Genomic DNA, 18673 nt, shown 5'->3' with positions numbered 1-18673 from the left:
GTCAATATGTCACATGTCATATGTGACATAAATTTGTTATGTATTTTTAACATAAGGATAAAATGGAATCCATTTTATTTTTGTCAATTGTCAATATGTCACATGTCATATGTGACATAAATTTGTTATGTATTTTTAACATATTAAAAATCAACGTATTAATAAAAATACGTCATATACAAAAATCGACTTAGTAATTTCATAATTACTTGTGCCAAAATATTTTACCATTTATAAATTACAACCGATTGTATTTATAACAATTCATTCAAATTTAATTGTTACATTAAACAATTATTTCATCCGAGTAATGATACAATTCAATTACTCAGACCGTATCTCATTTAATCACATTTCAATTTGATACGTAAATTTTACTTCCAAAATCGTCCGTCAATTTTCAAGTAATTTAATTAACTCGCAACATTATACGATTAATTAAATAATCATATTAAGAGTATTGCCCTTTAGGTATGACCTAGGGGGTCAACTGATCACCACCGTCACACGACAGTAATGTCAAACTCTAGTCAGCCAATCATTACCGATATATGTTGACCAGTTGACAGTAACAATATTACTTCCCAATTGTATTCTTTATAATGAGATTTAAACATGTGATCATCATGATCAATAGTTGTGATCGCATTATTGTCGGAGGACACATATTCCAACAAAATAACACACGAAAAAGTACACCATCTTTTTTGCACCTATTTCGATATTCAACCCGATTTAATAATAAGAAAATAATATACTATCTATTTATAGTCGTACGTTTTTTTCCATTTTTGGTCATAATTAAAATATATACAAATGATATGATTTAAATTACATTTTTTTTTCCTAACACGACTTTAAGATGTAATTGTGGGAGCAATAAAATTTATAAATAAATGCAAAATATTTTATTTTTCTGGTGCGATTTTGATTAATGGTTAAAAATGATGATGTGTTTTAGTTACTCAAAGGTAATGAGACATAATAATTACCGATATTTGAAAGTTAAAAAGATTTAATTCTACTATTTATCAAAGTAAAAAAGCTCATTATTGATTTATTTGTGGATTCAAGATCTTTTTATGCAACACTTGATTGTATTATAATTCATGAATTTTCTATCTTAGTGTGGAGATTATCATTATATGACACATTAATAACCAATTTATGTATATTTAGCACCCATTTTATTTTTTAATTATGATTTTGTCTTAAATAAAATTATTATACTATCGATTGTCTTAGAATAAACATTATAATATCACTAATATAGTAATATATAATCGCTTTTATAAATATCTACGTGATTAATATTTGTATGGTATTGTTGTAACTAAGGTTTGCCGTTAATACAAACTCTTATAAGAACTCTCTAAGATAATTTTTAAGCGATTCAAAAGATTTTGGGTTGATACCCCTAAGTTTAAAATATGACTCATATTTATAATCATGTGATACCTCACCTCATGATAATCTTTTAATGTGGGTCAATTCAACTATTTATATGTAGTATATTTACCACACCTACATTATTTTTCAATGTGGGACAAACAATATACTTAGAAATACACCATCTTTTTCGCACCCAATCCGACATCTAACCCAGTTTAATAATACTAAGCAAATACTATACTATTTATTAATATTCGCATAGTACATTTTTTTAACTTCTTATCATAATTAAAATATGTGCAAATAATTTGATACTATATTCTAATGCTAGCATTTATTTACCACGAATCTAATTATATAATTTTGTATAAGTTTTTATATAAAAATTATAAACATAACTTGGACATAATATAAAATATATATATATATATATATATATATATATATATATATATATATCATATCGTGGAGATAATGATATAAACTCTAAAGAGATCTCCAATACAATGCTTAAGAGTCTCAGAAGGTTTTGGGTTGGTATTTAGGTTCTAAGGATGCCTTCTATTTATAATCATATAATCACCCACTTTATGTTAAACTTTCGATGTGGGACAATTCTATAATTTATACGTAATATATTCACCACACCAACATATTTTTCAATGTGGGATAAATAACAAACTTAGAAATACATTCGCACATAATTCGACATCTAACCCGGGTTAATAATAATGAGCAAATATTATACTCCCTCGATTCAAGACCAAATACAACATTCTTTTTTTTTTACACTATTCATGAACGAATAAAATCTTTACGGTTCCTTGCAATATGTAAGACAAAATATGGTCATGTGGGATCTTATTTGATTTATCTATAAAGTACAATGAGAATATCAAATTTTTAAATTTTTTTATAATGGAAACTTGGAAACTTAAAGACATTTACGTTGTAATTTGTGTCTTGGCAAGTGTGTAAATGAAAATGTTGTATTTGGTCTTGAATGGAGGGAGTACTATTTATTAATATTCGTACGTTTTTTTTATAATACTTTTTTTTTGGCAAATGAAATGTATAAGTTTTTATATAAAGATTATCAACATCACTTTAATATAATACATAATATAGAAAAAAATATGTATATATCATACTGTGAAGATAATAATATAAACTCTTAAAAGCTCTCCAAAATAATACTTAAGAGACTCAAAAGGTTTTTGGTTGGTATATATGTTCCAATAATGACTTCTATTTATAATCATAGGATCACCCACCTTATGTTAAACTTTCGATGTGGGACAATTGTATAATTTATATGTATTATAATCACCACACTAACATTGTTTTTCAATGTGGGACATATAACATATTAAAAGAAGTAGACCATCTTTAATACTCGTATGTGCTAAGCATATGAAATCTATACTCTAATGAAAACATTTTTTACCACGAATCTAATTATATTATCTTCATAATTTTTATAACAACATTTTTTTGCCAAATGAAATGTCAAAGTTTGATATAAAAATTGGAAATATCACTTGAATATAATTTAGGAAATATATATATTATAATAATTAAAAGATTCTCCACTTTATTTTTTAAGTCAAAAATTATTATTTTTGATACTTTCCTAAATTAATTTTTGATGATGTGGACGCTCTCAGATCGCTCGAAAAAACTCTCTTATATATATATATATATAGATAGATTTAATGCCCGTGCGATGCACGGGCCTATCTATAATATGCTATTATTATTATCTATAAGTGTATAGCGTAACTGTTTATTAAAAACATAGAACTCTGATTTTGTCATATCTCTACTATTTGACTCATCTTAAGCTTAAAAGAGATACATCAATTTTAAATAAGAATTTGTGTTAAACTATTGAAGTAACGTTTTTTATTTGCAAGTCGTCATCTGTACCCAAAGTTATTGCATATTACCAGGGACGAAGCTAGGGTAAGATAATGACCTGGGCCGCTTTTCACTTCGTCCGCGTCAATACACATTTATTATAGACCTCATATCAATATTTTAGCATTTTCCGATAATAATTAAGATTCTAGATTAGGTTATATAGGAAACATACAAATTAATATTTTTTTTATGTAAATATTAAATTATACATTGATTTATTCAATATGCTTACTCCATATTTTATAGAGCGTTTTTTATTTACATGATGAAACAAATCGAAAATATAAATGATAATAACCAGTTCTATTATAAATCACGATGCGACTAAAATCATAAGACAATCACTAATAATAGCAATATTCTTCACTAAATAAGGACAGTGGTTTCCTACTTTCCCATTACAAGAATCCATGTTAACTTCAAAATATAATATTTAAGGGACATAATGTATAATAATCTAACTAATCTAGGCTAAATAAGAAATTTGTGAAAGAAAAAAAAAAGCAAATTATGAAAACCACTGCTTCCATGCCTCGAACACATGACTTCAGAGACTATGTTCTTAAAAATTGAATGAAGCGTTTACCACTATGCAACTACAACAATAGTACTACATGTTACCACTATTTTATACTTATCCTTGAAATCCTTACCCGGGCCATAGCCCATTCGGCCAAACCTTAGCTTCGTCTCTGCATATTACACTCTTACAAATTAGTTTAGGCATTTTTATAAAATAAATAAATAAATAAATAAATTATATATTATGGCCATTATAATCTTTGAAGATAATACAACAAAGTAAGTAAGACTTATATCGGTGGTTTTACTAAATTCATGCCACTTAAGCTAACTATTGGAAGTGTTTGTATAATGATATAACTATGACTATGATTGAGGGGAGCCCTTCACAATTATTAACATTATTATATGTGTATATATTATTATATGCACGTATTTTGAAATCCAGATCCCATGATTGTCAATTAAGACATTTACTCTAATTCACATAGGATTGGGTAGTTTAGATAAGTGTTAAACGGATGATCTCTCTCTCCATATTAAAGGTTTCGCATGTAATTAGGACTCTATATTCGAAGTTGGCCAGTGTGTTAAACGGATGATACATTTTTTTTTTTAATTTGATTGATATGTTGATGAGTTTCCATGTAAGTATTACTCCACATCCCAAGTTGGCCCGTGTGATGATGATACTTCACCTTTAATTAAAGTAAACCAAAAAAAAATAAAAAAAAAATAAAATAAATGATTCGGACTTCGATTGATTATTGTTAATGTCGAGTGATACTATTGTCCACGCGTTATTTCGAGTTAATCGTACCTAGGTATTCTATGCCGCAGCGAAACTCTGTATCATATTATCATACGTCGTTCCATATACTCATATTATGAAACAAAAATTTATTACATCCCTTTATAACTCAATCTCAAAGTTATTAAACAATAATCAACAACAAAGAAAACATAATTTACTACTAACTTGCTTTAACAATCTTTAACAATCCAACAGATCTGAAAGTTGGTGAAGAAATTGTAAGAATTATTTGTGCATTATTTCATATCGCCAAAACTCGTATCTTATAATTTACTACTAAATTGCTTGAATTATCTATTGTTTGTGTCAGAGAACATTGAGGACACAATCCCAAGATGGAGGAATAGGATCCAGTGGCCGAGATGATATTTTAGCTAGAGCATTAAAGAAGCCCGAACGAGGAGGTCAAGTTGTCGCTGTAGGATCTGGGATCACAAACAAAGAGTATTTTGGCTATAACAAACCGATCCCACCTAGCCATTTGCACACTCAAATTAATAATTTGACGTCGGAATTGGTAGCTGTGAAAAACCAACACAATCTTTTGGCCTCTTTTGTTTTGTCAAACTTAAACGAAGAACAATTGAGACGATTTCCAGCAATTACTACTGATGCTAATGGCCAGTTAGACGCTTCTGGTCAGTTTGGTTCTTTTGGTCAGCCAGGGTTAAACGACACTCGATCTATTCCTTTCATAGGCCATGTTGGTAACCAAGCTACGAGTTTTGATGTCCAAACTACTGGTGCTAATGGCCAGTTTGACGCTTCTGGTCAGTTTGGTTTTTTCTGTCAGTCAGGATCAACCGGCACTCGATCTAATCCTTTCATAGGCCATGTTGGTAACCAAGATAATGGTTTTGATGTCCAAACTACTGGTGCTAATGGCCAGATAGACGCTTCTGTGTTAGACGTAGGGGTTTCATTCACCCAATTGTTGACTGCTAGTTTTGGACTTTGCCAAGGGTGCAAAGATGACAGAGTCTCCCGTCCTAATCATCAAGAAAGGCTTCTAGTGGAGGAGACTGAACCTTATCGTGTGGAGACTGAACCTTATCGTGTTCCTTGGCCTGAAAATGGGCCTGAGTTGCAACATAATCCACACAATAACTTTCAGCTTCAATCTAGCCGTAATCGTTCTATATTTCTGGAGGTAGTAAACATTTTTTTTATTATTATTTGATTAAAGGTGTTAGCAATAGAATAACCTTTTTTTATATATATTATTAGGAGAGAATGATTGTTGCTTAGCGATTGAAGGCCACCAAGGGCACCAAATTGTTGCTAACGGAACGGTATTCATAGAGTCTGCTGAGAAAGTGACAGTTCATTGTCATAGTCTATCAGCTGGTTTCCGTCGAGTGAGTATTATAGAAGCTATTGTGCCTTGTGCACCTTTGCCATGTCCTACCGAGGAATTTACCGTAGTTGTTCAAGCCATACATAGCTTTGTCAAGTGGCCAAGTCATTTGATTTTTCCAAGAAACATGGTAAATGCATATTAGCATAACTAAGTACTGCTTTACATATTCTGAAACAAGTTGCCACGTCATGTAATTTTATTTTTTGAGAATGCAGGATGATGATGAAACTGCTAAAGCTAATCTCCAACCAAAAAATCAGTTTACCACCACATCCCCACGATCGTGTTCATCTCAAGGATCATGCTCTCGAAAGTACATTATAACTGATAAAGATCGAGCTAAGTTAACCACTGATTTATTGCGTGTTTTAAAGAACGAAGCTATGGTTATGAAAAAGAATGACGAAAAAATCATAGTTCCAATCCCTACAAGTGTCTGTTATTTTTCCATTGATGTTGAACTTAACTATGAAGATATGTTTGATTGGTGTTTTCAGAGAGAGATTGGAGCAAACATTTTTATGAAGTAAGTGCCTCGCTACTCAGTTTAGGACAGTATATATTGTGTGTATTTTATTGCTAATTATGTTTAGTCGATTTTTTCTTTTATACGTACAAGGTACTTAAGTGAAAAATGTCATAAAGAGAGTGTTTCCGGAATGTATGGATTTTGTGACGTCAACTATCTATCACCCTTATCACTGTTGGAAAAGGGGGAGCGCATCGACTACTTAGCTCGTGTCTTTGGTTGGAATGAAGGTTTGAATATTAATCAAACGTTCTTTGCTCCTTTTCATGAAAAGTAAGTAAACACTTAGTGCTTTACTGATTTAGTAACAACTTTTTATGATGTGTTTGATTGTTCTAAATTTACTTCACTACTCTTTTGTATACAGTCGTCATTGGATGCTAGCTGTTATTAGTCCATGGAATGGAATAGTCTGGTGGCTTAACCCTTTGGGTTCTGAAAATGAGATCTCTCAATTCGCTGAAGAGATTATCAATGAGTATGTAACAATAAAAAAAATCACCTCTTTAATGTTATCGTACACTACTTTAGATATCTAATTTTGTTACAATTATTTAGAGGAATCATAAAGTTTAGCCTGGAACATCGGAAGGACATCAAGAAACTGAAAAGGAAACCACTTATTAAGTGGAGGAAACCATTGGTATGTTCGTTAAGCAATTTATGTATATTCTTTATAAGTGCATTTTATTTTTTTATGCATATACATAATAAATTGGACGATTTTTCATTACTTTTATCAAATTTAAAGTTCATTGTAATTCTGATTTTCTGTATCAGTGCCCTCGACAACCAGTTGACTCGCTAGATTGTGGATTTTATGTTTGTCGTTATATGCTCGAAGCAATTGCAAATAGACACCAAGGGATTCCTAATCAGGTATGACTCGCTAGATTATAGATTTTATGTTTGTCGTTATAGCTACAAGATGAATTTGTATTGTGAGTTTTGTGTTGATGAGTTTTTGATGTTATTGATATATTGATTCTTGGATGAAAGTTGTTAAGAGTAGTACTAGGGGGTCGAGGGATCTAAGGATGATGTTCAGCTTACATAGCTTTAGCTGCAGCTAGGCTAGGCTGGTTAGTAGTGCTGAAGCTGTGTTGGATAACCTCTAAGTGCTTTGGCTTATCAATTAGTCTTGCTGAAGACGGGTCAGAGCAAGTGACGGATAATGTCACTCACAAAACGAATAGGGGGGACAAGGTGGGGGCACCCCCATGTGCTTCCCTCTCTCCTCTATTTGGGTCATTTGTGAGGGAAATTGGTATCCGTCACTCCAAAGTGACGGATACGTGCCGTCACAAATGAGATTTTGTGTTGGCTTATATGAACCACATTATTTTCTTGTCTGTTGCGATATTAGAATGTTGAACTACGTCTTAATTGCTTTGGCGTGGTTTGTTGCCAAACTGCACATGTAAATAATTGTACTAATTGTTTTCCTAATGCTTTTTTTTTTGTTGTATTTTAAGGATGTTCCGAAGACGTATGAGCAACAAATGATTGATAAGGTTAGAGATATGTGGACCACATTTGTTCTCAAGCACAAAGAAGTAGAGGATGAGGAGGATGGTTTAGAAGTTAGTTAATGAGCTAGCTACATTATTTGGTAATTTTTTGGCAAATATGCTAATTTTTGGGTGTTAAACAATTAGTGACACAAAATACATTGGGCTTCAAGTTGTAAATTTGAAAATATTTTTGCATCAATATATATAATATGATGATTTTTGAAAATCATTTGATTTCTACTTTTGCGTACTGTGTATGATGACCTTGGGAAAAAAATGAGATTAATTGTATAATAAGGCGTATAATATATAAATAATTAGATGATTATTAATTTAGGATAAGAAACCATATATCTCTATAACAAGGTGTCTAGCACTTTGTAACAGCAAATTTTGTATTGCGATAACTGGAATACAAAACAAGAAAACAATTATATTTTTATTAATAAATATCAAAAGTACGTGTACAATCTCTAATGTATCCTCTGATTCTAATATGCTGTAAGGGGTACGTGTACGGAGTACACGCGAGGGGTACGCGTGTAGACAAATTTAATTGCTCTACGCGTGATGTAAATTTTATTTCTTGAGAGGGTCGCGATGACTTGAATCTCTCTTGAAGGTTTGAACTTGTGATTGAATCTTCAACGCAGGCGGCACGATTTGATGTGCTTGTTGACTGCTTGCAATGATTTTGACAGAGAGGATTTGTAGGAATTTGTACCTTGTTCTCTCTAGCTCCTTTGCAATTATGAATTTCCAACCCTTTGAATGAATGAGGAGAGCTCTATTTATAGAGTTTTAAATCTCCTTGTTGGACTTTGGTGGTCACAGGCCCATTTGTGGGTTTATAAACAACCTTGGCCCAAATTTGATTCTTTCTGGGTTTATTGATCCGAACAACTCCTTTTGTAATCCGAATCGGCCCATATTTCATTTAATCGGGACAAAATAATTAAATTAAGTTAAAATTTGGTATTAACTCAGAATAATTAATTTATTTTATTTATTCGGCACATTAATAAATTTTCCGTGCCTACAAATTGCCCCCTCGGGACCTTGTCACGTGCACCTCCCGGTGTCTTGACGTGGCGGGGTCTCGATTTTGCTTAGACTTGGAAGTCGGTAATGAGCGCCCTTACTTGTCGCAAGAATGATCCATTTTTTTGTCACCCTGTCGTTATCTAACTTGGCGGGTGAATTTGTATTTGACTTGAAAGTCAACAGGTACCCAAACTTGTCGTAAGGATGACCTATATTTTTTGTACGTCACTCTATCATTTTTTTTATTTGGCGAGCGACCTTTTTTTTTTTTTTCACGCCATCCGCTAGTGCGTAACTTCACGGGTTAACGGGTGACACAAACTTGCCATATTTTTTAATTTTCCAATAAAGATACGAATTGAGTAATTGGCTTATTTTGTGATACCAAAACTCTATCCGACTACTTGTAAGTTTAGGAAAGTAGTACTTTCCTAAGACTCTTTCACCTAGGTTGGGTAACCTATATATATACACGAAACACGTCAATTCTGTCCATTGTGAGCACATGTTATCAGTGCAATCTTCTTCTTGACGGTATTTTATTTCTTTTGAAACTTCTTCCACGAGAGGAGAGAGCAATTTTCTTGCAAATTACCAACAAAGTCCATATAGGCACTACAATTTTCACGTGAATTGAAATTTTGTTCATTTTTTTTTTGTTTACACGAGCAGACAGAACTCTCACACTGAAAATCGTTTCATTGATTTGTCACGTTCATCTTCATTGTGCGACAAATCCGACTGCTTTCGGTAAGTTCTTATTGCCTTTTCTTCTTCCTTGCTCTTGGTTTTGCTGTTTTTTTTTTTATTTCCACTCTGAACATGATTTCATTAAATTTGTATTTGAAATACGCACCACATCGTCCCCTGATTTCGTGAAAAACAGAGTGCGTGGACAGCCCCTATTTTCGACCAATTTTACATCATGGAGAATGATCTTTGACCCTAAAGCTTCCCATATTCACAAAATTTGCAGTCCCACGATTCCGAAACATCGAATAACTCGGATTTTCGTTATCGTTTGACCCTCCAACGACCTCAGCAAAGACCGTCTCAAACAATCACCTTTTTTTTTTGTATGTGTCATGTAGCTTCAGTTTGCCATGTATGTGCATAATTTTACAACATATTGACGATACTTTCGATCGAATTCTTAACGCAGATAACGATATCTTCTGGGCTTCGATTTTTTTTGACGATTCGAATTAAAGAACCGCTGAGGTATGTTCATCTTGTTCTTTTCGCAACATACTTTTGTCTTCTCGAACCCATTTTATCTTGCGTGTTAATGATTCATTTGCACTTGTGAGCACAAAATTGGACATGTATATGGTAATTTTGATCATAAATACTGTCTGCTCAACTGATTATCAGCTTAGTTGTCCTTTTTTTTTCAAAAATACCGAGCCGACTCCGTCGAATATTCGCTAAAATCGCCTTGAGAAAATCTGATTCATGATCTTAGAAGTTTGTGTTTGATTTACACCTTGATTTTAGACATTGTTGTCTGGAATTATGCCTCGGACTTGCGCTGTCGAACTATACGCCATTGAACCAATTTAGTTTGTAATTAAGACGAAAGTTCGCTTCTTGAGTCCCACGTGAGTAACAACCGGAGACGGGAGTGTACATGCCGGTGGGGTGAGATGATTTGGCTTGCTTTTATGACATTATAAATGGTGACAATCATGGGAGGGTGATAATACTAATGAAAATCCCATCTTCTTATCTGCGGTTTTCCTGCATGATAATTGTCCTTTTCCTAACAAAAAGTGGGAGTCTAACTGTGTATTAGTGTGCATGGCTTTATTTGGTTTTATGACGTCAGGAGTCAGTTGATGACCATCAACCAAATAAGAATTCCCTTAACCTTCAATCTTTCGGTTAGTCATATTTGTGTTACTGACTGGAATAATTGCTTTGATTTTTTTTTTCTGTTCTGTCTTTTCTTTTACACTTTCCATTGCCAGCCAATTATTTGCCTACTAATTTGAAACATATGACTCACTTTTGTTTAATGGAACATAAGAGAATGCACATGGAGTCTTGACTCACTTTATTTTTTTTTTGAAATATTTGCACCAACAGGCCGAAGCTTCATTTGTATTCGGTGGGTCGAGATTGCAACATTAATTAGAAGTTTGTAAGGTGGCAATTTTGTCTTTTCTTCATGTATTGTGAATTAATATCAGAACATACAATGTATTATTTGCCACGTCCTTTTTTTTTTTTTTTTTTGACAGCATTTGCAGGGCTTACATCCCGTCTTTTCAACTACTTTCAATTTATCAATATTTCATGCGAAGCAGTCTTATTTGTCTACCGCGGAAGATTTATTACTTCAGACAATATTTCAGCCTCCAGTCGAGTTGTCAGGGTGAACCCATTTTGGGTCATCGCGACACAGTTTTGAAGATTTATTGCTTGTTAGGGTGAACCCATTTTTGGGTCATCGCGACAGGTTGTGTCAGGGTGAACCCATTCGGGTCATCGCGACACAGTTTTGAAGACTTATGGAATGAACCTCTTTATGAAGACTATTATTTCATTATCCTCTCCCCATGAGACCTGCCGGATGAATACACTTCTTGACTTGATATTTCTCCGACCTGTAAAAGATCTCCTCATATTCTTTATATTTACATGTATTTGTCCTTTTGCGGGGTCGCAATGGTGTACTGAAGGAATTTCGCAAGGGGAGCGACATATATCTTTTCTCGTAGTTGACCGCAAGGATCAAGATCTTTGCATCTGGAACTTACTTTCTCACAAGCAAATCGCTTCGTATGCTAGAAGGTGGAGCGACCCGGTCTAACAAGGGATTCTTTGCTAAATGAAATGTCCATGAAGCTTGACACTCGAGAACCAGACGCTTGCTCACGCTACCTTTTAAAAAATAACCTTAAAGTGAAGCCTGGTACAAATTATACTTATGAGTTACTTGGGCGCAGAATCATCTCAGGAAAAGTTAGATGGGGATCCTTCAACCTGAAAATTTATGGGGAATCGATCTACATGCCAAAATATTGGGAGTGGACTGAAGATGTACTTGCTCGCTTTAGTGACATCCTTTCGACTGCTTCTATCCGTCAAGCGGTCTATGCTTCCTTATATTCTTATGATAAGGACTTACATATCATGCGTGCCTTCTTCGAAGGATGGTGTCCTGGTACTAATACTTTTCATACTGTAGAAGGCGAATTTTCTATCTCCCTGTGGGATCTAAAGAAACTTGGAGGTCTCCCTGTTGTGGGAGAGATTTATGATGAAACGGTGCCTCAACTTAGCATCCTAAAGTCAACGATTGAAGAAAATAATTTGACTGTCCCTACTACGTGCACTTTCTTGTTTACTGCATTTCACTACCTTGCGAAGGAATATCGTCTTCCGCATCGTCCACCAAAGATGAAGCCTGGAAAAGGGAAGGGGCTTATGATTCTTAATAAATCAATACCCGTAGGAGACTCTTCTGGTCCAGCATCTCAGGGGAGCCAGACTGACAGTTCGTTTGCCAATGGTAGTCAAACTGCCGTGGATAGTCCAGCCTCAACTCATATGTCTCCTCCTTGCAAATCTGACGATCGAGGGCAGACTTTTAAGCCTTTAACAATACCATTTAAACCTACCACGCTCCCTACGTGCTCCAAAGCCTCATTTCGTCCACCTCCTTCACTTAAGGGGATTTTTGACAGAGCACTAGACGCGATCCGCTTGCAGGTCTTGGGAGAATTAAAAAATGCAAGCTTCTCTAATGTAGGGGAAGTGGCAATGAAGGCTAACGTGTGTTATGAGGGCATTCGACAACTCAAAGGTGACTGTTCTTCACTACAGGCACGAGTGGATTCTTATGTGGGTGCGGTCCATGCTTACCTTGCACTCGAGAAGCAGGCAGCAAAGTGTCATCATCCTGCATTGCTAGAGGACAAAAGGCTGGAGTGGCATCAAAAGATTGAGGATACCAAATCTCTTCATGATAAGGCGCAAGAAAATCATAAAGAGCAAGTCATGGAACTTTCTTTACTCGGAAGAAATAAACGATCTTGAAGCTAAACTCAAGCAAGCACGAGAGAAGGAAAAGACATTGCGAAGCAATTTAGAAGCTGAGGATATATCTTTAATCTCATTGCAAGATGATCTTCAGAAGTTGGAGAGAGAATTAACCGAGTTTGACGATATCCCTGTTTTGAGTCCTGAAGAGGAAGCCTTACTTCAAGAGCGGAGAGTTGAATTGGAAGAGATGCGGGCTTCTCTGGATGTTGATCCATAGGCACTTAGATTTTTTTTTTTTTTAGATTATCTAGATTTCATCCTTGATTCATCCATTTTTTTTTTGTAGCCTAATGGACCAAGTGCTCCTAAGATGTTTGTTTGGCTTAATCGTTTATGTGCAATAACACCCTTTCAGCGTGTTACATTCCATTATATTTATTTATACTAACAAGTACTCCCTCCATTTTTTAATATATGACGTTTTGCTTTTTCGAGGCGAGCCTTTGACTTTAATATTTAGAAAAATATATTTCGTAAAAAATTATAAAAATTATACCATAAAATTCCTTATGAAAAACTCTTTCATATGAGTATACATATCACTATATTTAAGCATATAATTTAAGAGATATTGAAGAGAGAAGTGTGTGTCTCGAAATGTGAGAAAGTCATATATAGAAAAATAGAGGGAGTACTTATAATACTGTTTATTTAGCCGTTCACAGTTTAAACTCTTGCGGGCCAGGAGTAATTATTTTGATGTAATTTTTTTTTTGGTGTGGCTGCACTTGAACAAAGTGTTTGCTCAAACTGCCTACGTACTTGCAAAGCTACCAAGATGACAACTTGCAAGATCAAGCCAACGTAGTTCAAGAGAGGGATTTTTTTTTTGTTTGGAGGTGTGGCTGCACTTGAGCTACATGTTCACCCAAGTTGCCTACGTACTTGTGAAGCACAAAGTGTATTTCACAAGATCAAGCCGACGTAGTTCATAAAGGAAGGAGTATTTTTTTTTTTTTTGGAGATTTTTTTTTTTTGTTTGTTTGTTTGCTTTTTTTTTTTTGTATACAGTTTAACCTCTTGCTTAGGAGCTTGGACTTGCAGTTTACGCTCTTGCTTAGGAGCCTTCACTGTTGGGATTTAAGAATAGTAACGCTTCAAAAACTTCCCATTGATTGGGCCTACTCGAACACCGTCTTCATCCACGATTTTGTAAGCACCATTTGTATAGACCTCCTGTACCACGTATGGACCATCCCACTTAGAGGTGAACTTGCCAACTGGCTTGTGAGAGGTGATGATTGGTCTTCGTACTGCAAGGACGAGGTCTCCTACTTGGAAAGAACGAGGGCGCACCTTTTTGTTGAATGCGCGTGACAACCTTGCTTGATAACACAGGAGCTTTTGTTGAGCCTCTAATCTCTTTTCATCGAGAGCTTCCAATTCTGCTAATCGCAATTTGTCATTCTCATCATCTGTGAGTCCCTCCTGAATAGCAATGCGTAAGGAAGGGATCTGCAACTCCAAAGGCAACACGGCCTCCACTCCATACACCAACGCGTACGGGGTTGCCTGAGTAGGTGTTTTGTATGTGGTACGATATGCCCACAACGCCTCACCAATTCTTTCATGCCAATCTCGCTTTGACTTTGCTACTACTTTTCTCAACAAGTTGCAAAGAGTTTTATTAAAGGCTTCAGCCAAACCATTTGCAGAGGCATTGTACATGGATGACTTGTATTGTTTGAACTTGAATTTTTCTCCCAGACTTGTCATCAGATGGTTGAAAAATTGTTTCCCATTGTCAGTTGTGATACGTTGAGGTACACCATATCTGTAGATGATTTGGGTTCTAATGAAGTCCACAACATTTTCTTTCTTCACTTCCCGTAGCGTGATGGCTTCTGCCCATTTTGAGAAGTAGTCAGTGGCAGCGAGGATATACTCGTGTCCATTTGAGGCCTTTGGAGTAAGAGGTCCCACAACATCAAGTCCCCAAGCTTCAAAGGGCCATGAAGAAACAGTAGGATGCAACGGCTCTGGCGGTTGGTGTATGAAGTTTGCGTAGAACCGACGGGGTTCACATTTTTTGCAAAGTCCATACAATCTTGCACCATGGTTGGCCGATAATACCCCATTCTCTTTACACGATCATGAAATTTAGGCCCAGTTGATGAGCACCACAAATGCCGAAATGAGCTTCATGCATTGCTTAAGTAGCTTCGTCCTTGCTTAGACACCTCAACCATTGGCACGAGAAAGAACGTCAGAGAGTGTCCCTTTATAGTGAATGAACTTTGGAGCACGTCGACGTATTTCTACCTTGTGTCTGGGATCATCGGGTAGTTTTTGGTGGTCCAAAAAATCAATGATAGGTTGACGCCAGTCATCTTCATCAACTGTGTAGACGCATATCATGTTGGTTGTATCTACATTTTCCTCTCCTTCAAGCAATGATACTACCCAACGATTGCAGACTGGGACTTGCATAGACTCTTCTGCCCCCAGTGCCAAAGTGGCTGCAAGATTAGCAAGCGCGTCAGCCAACTTATTGGCACTCCTTGGCACATGACCAACATGGATGTCGTCAGTTGATTCAAAGCATTGTAATGCCCGTTGATGGTAGGGAATCAAGTCTTCCTTTTTCACTTCATATTCACCAAGGACTTGGTTGACCACCAGCTTTGAGTCTCCGTATATGTCCATATCCCTGACACCTATTTCGATCGCCATTTGAAGACCGAGTATGAGAGCTTGATATTCTGCCATATTATTTGTACACAACTGAGTGAGTGTAAAGGCATATGGAATAAGATGATTTTGTGGAGTTACGAATACAACTCCGCTCCACTCCATCTTGCCTTGCAAGCACCGACCGTCAAAGTACATTTGCCATGGAGGTAGGACGTCCACATAGAAAATTTCTTCTCCTGGGAGGTCATCTGAAATTTCCCACTCTGCTGGCACTGGATGATCAGCAAAGAAGTCAGCGATAGCTTGACCTTTCACAGCCTTTTGAGGCACGAACACCAAGTCATACTGCTTAAGCAACATTGCCCATTTCGCAAGTCTTCCAGACAAGACTGGTCTTGAGAGTATGTACTTGATTGGATCAGCTTTTGAGACCACGTGTATGGTATGCGCCTGCATGTAGTGCCTCAACTTCTGGATGGCGAACACCAAAGCAAGATATATCTTCTCTATGGGCGCGTAATTCAACTCAGCTCCAACCAAGGTACGGCTCAAGTAGTAGAGTGCTCTCTCCTTGCGGTCTTCAATTTCTTGAGCACACATTGCCCCCGGTGAGCGTTCTTGTCTTTGCAATGTAGAGGACAAGTGGCCTTCCCGGAATTGGTGCCCCAAAGATCTTTGCGGCGGCTAAGTACTTCTTGATGCTATCAAAAGCATTTTTGCATTTTTCATCCCATTGAAATGGAGCATCCTTTTTCATGAGATGGCTAAACGGCTGGCAACGCCCGGCTAAGTTAGAGATGAACCTTCGGATGTATGCCAAACGTCCTTGCAATCCGCGCAACTCTTTCAATGTCTTTGGTTCCGGCATTTCGTTGATAGCTTTGATTTTTGTTTGGTCAATTTCAATGCCTCTATGCCTGACCACAAAACCTAAGAACTTCCCAGATGTGACTCCAAATGCGCACTTGAGTGGATTCATCTTGAGTTGACATTTTCTAAGTCTTTCAAAGACGGTTCGAAGGTCTTTGATGTGGTCTTCTCTTTTTTTTTATTTGACAACCACGTCATCAACATAACACTCTATTGTTTTATGCAGCATGTCATCAAAGATCTTTTGCATTGCGCGTTGGTACGTAGCGCCAGCATTCTTCAATCCAAACGGCATGACTGTGTAGCAGAAGATCCCTTTTGGGGTTCGAAAACCTGTTGCTTCTTGATCTTCAGGTGCCATATATATTTGATTGTAACCAGCAGTACAATCCATGAATGAGAGGGCTTCATGACCAGTGGTTGCGTCAATCATCAACTCTGTAACTGGCAAAGGGAAGTCATCCTTTGGGCATGCATCATTAAGGTCTCTGAAGTCGACACATATGCGCAGTTGTCCATTCTTCTTTTTCTCGATCGGGACAATGTTTGCTATCCAAGTAGAATATTTGACTTCTCGAATGAAACCTGCTTCAATGAGTTTATTGACTTCCTTTTCAATTTCAGGTACAAGCTCCGGCCTGAAACGACGTTGAGGTTGCTTTTTGGGACTGGTGCCTTTCTTGATTGCTAGACGATGAACTGCAATTTTTGGGCTGAGTCCAGGCATCTCTTTATAGCTCCAAGCGAAGACATCTTTGTACTCGACCAACAACTTGTAGTACTCCTCTTCTTCTTCCTTAGTCGATGAGAGCACTTGACATAAATGGGTCGAGGATCTTCAATAGTTCCCAAGTTGAGTTCCTTGAGTTCATCTACAGTCGATTGCCCCCCGTCTTCAAGTGTTTCAGGGGCTTCATCCGCCTCAACTTATTCGTTCTCGTCAGGTATCTCTTCTACTGTGATGTGATATGATGACGTTGTAATTTCTAAGTCACTTGACTTCTTTGTATCACAGGGACGTGAAGATGAAGGCACAAGCTCTTCGGCATTCTTTTGCTGGCCAGTAAGAACTAGTACGCGCCTCCTTGCTTTGAGTGGCTCATGTTGGATGATATCCACTACTTGCATACGCTTCATACGAGATGGTATTGCGCTTCTCAAGTCATCGCTTACTCTTACTTCTTCTTCATTTTGTGTTGCGGAAGTTGAGAGAGGACGACCCTTGCCACTATTCTTCTTGGGAGCCCCTAATCGACTGAAGACTGTTTTTGATGGACCGCCCAAGCGTTCATGTATTGCGCCCTTCTTGTTTATGCGCAACAAAGGTGTTGACACTTTGACTTTACTTTCTCCTTGATTGCCAAGCCTAGCAAATACAGAAATGTGTTTGGTTGAAGCACTTGGTCTCCCTAACCTTGTGAATATAGAAGGGTGACACTTCTCTGCAGGTGGACTTATTCGATCGAAGACTGAAGATGGATGCATCTTTTCCTCTCCTTCATTTTCTTCGACCTCTTCTACTGTGATGTGCTGAGAAGACGCAGTAGCCCCTTTTCTACGAGCACCAATCTTCACAGGCGCAGGAGACTCATATCCGATCCCGGCCCTGGTCACCATGAAGCTCCCATCTTGCTTGAACACTTCATGTTGCGCTTTGTTCAGACCGTACGGCTCAACTTCTATAACTTTACCGAGAGGAGTCGGATTTGTAAAGTCATATCCAGCCTTTGCCAGTAGCTTGTAAGCATTGGAATCAAATATCCCCTTGTTTCCCTCACTTGACGATTGACTGGATGAACAGACAAAACCATTCGGAGGAGGTCTCACAATCTTCGTTTGAGATGAACTTGGTAGAGGTGTAACGACTTTGGCCACCCATTCCTGCTTGAACATCAGACTTGACTTTTTATCCTTAGGCTCTGTCTTTGGTGTTAGACACTCTGCAAAAGGACTCTCTCCATCTTTGCGGCGAGACTTCGGGATGTAGCGTAGTACTGGTGGTGTAGTTTTCTGCGTCGTCT

General features: G+C 36.6%; 1 protein-coding gene across 1 annotated transcript; it reads left to right on the top strand.

Annotated features, from left to right (window-relative positions):
- The first annotated feature begins 4835 nt into the window (after positions 1-4835).
- On the top strand, positions 4836-8132 carry LOC141588552 (uncharacterized). Its single transcript, XM_074409988.1, has 6 exons — positions 4836-4869; positions 4962-5095; positions 6908-7018; positions 7099-7183; positions 7321-7419; positions 8016-8132. The coding sequence occupies exons 3-6, from the start codon at positions 6918-6920 to the stop codon at positions 8130-8132; spliced, it is 402 nt and encodes a 133-aa protein (XP_074266089.1). The 5' UTR covers positions 4836-4869; positions 4962-5095; positions 6908-6917.
- Positions 8133-18673: the final 10541 nt, after the last annotated feature.

This window comes from Silene latifolia, chromosome 6 (assembly GCF_048544455.1).
Source record: "Silene latifolia isolate original U9 population chromosome 6, ASM4854445v1, whole genome shotgun sequence".
NCBI lineage: Eukaryota > Viridiplantae > Streptophyta > Magnoliopsida > Caryophyllales > Caryophyllaceae > Silene > Silene latifolia.
This window is presented reverse-complemented; position numbering and strand designations above follow the sequence as displayed.

Bases quoted from the DNA above. Each gene is read 5' to 3' on its own strand.
- LOC141588552 (XM_074409988.1), top strand. From the start codon at position 6,918: ATGCTAGCTGTTATTAGTCCATGGAATGGAATAGTCTGGTGGCTTAAC. The intron at 7,184-7,320 runs GTATGTTCGTTA...TTTCTGTATCAG, and splicing joins TTAAGTGGAGGAAACCATTG to TGCCCTCGACAACCAGTTGA. The intron at 7,420-8,015 runs GTATGACTCGCT...TTGTATTTTAAG, and splicing joins ACCAAGGGATTCCTAATCAG to GATGTTCCGAAGACGTATGA.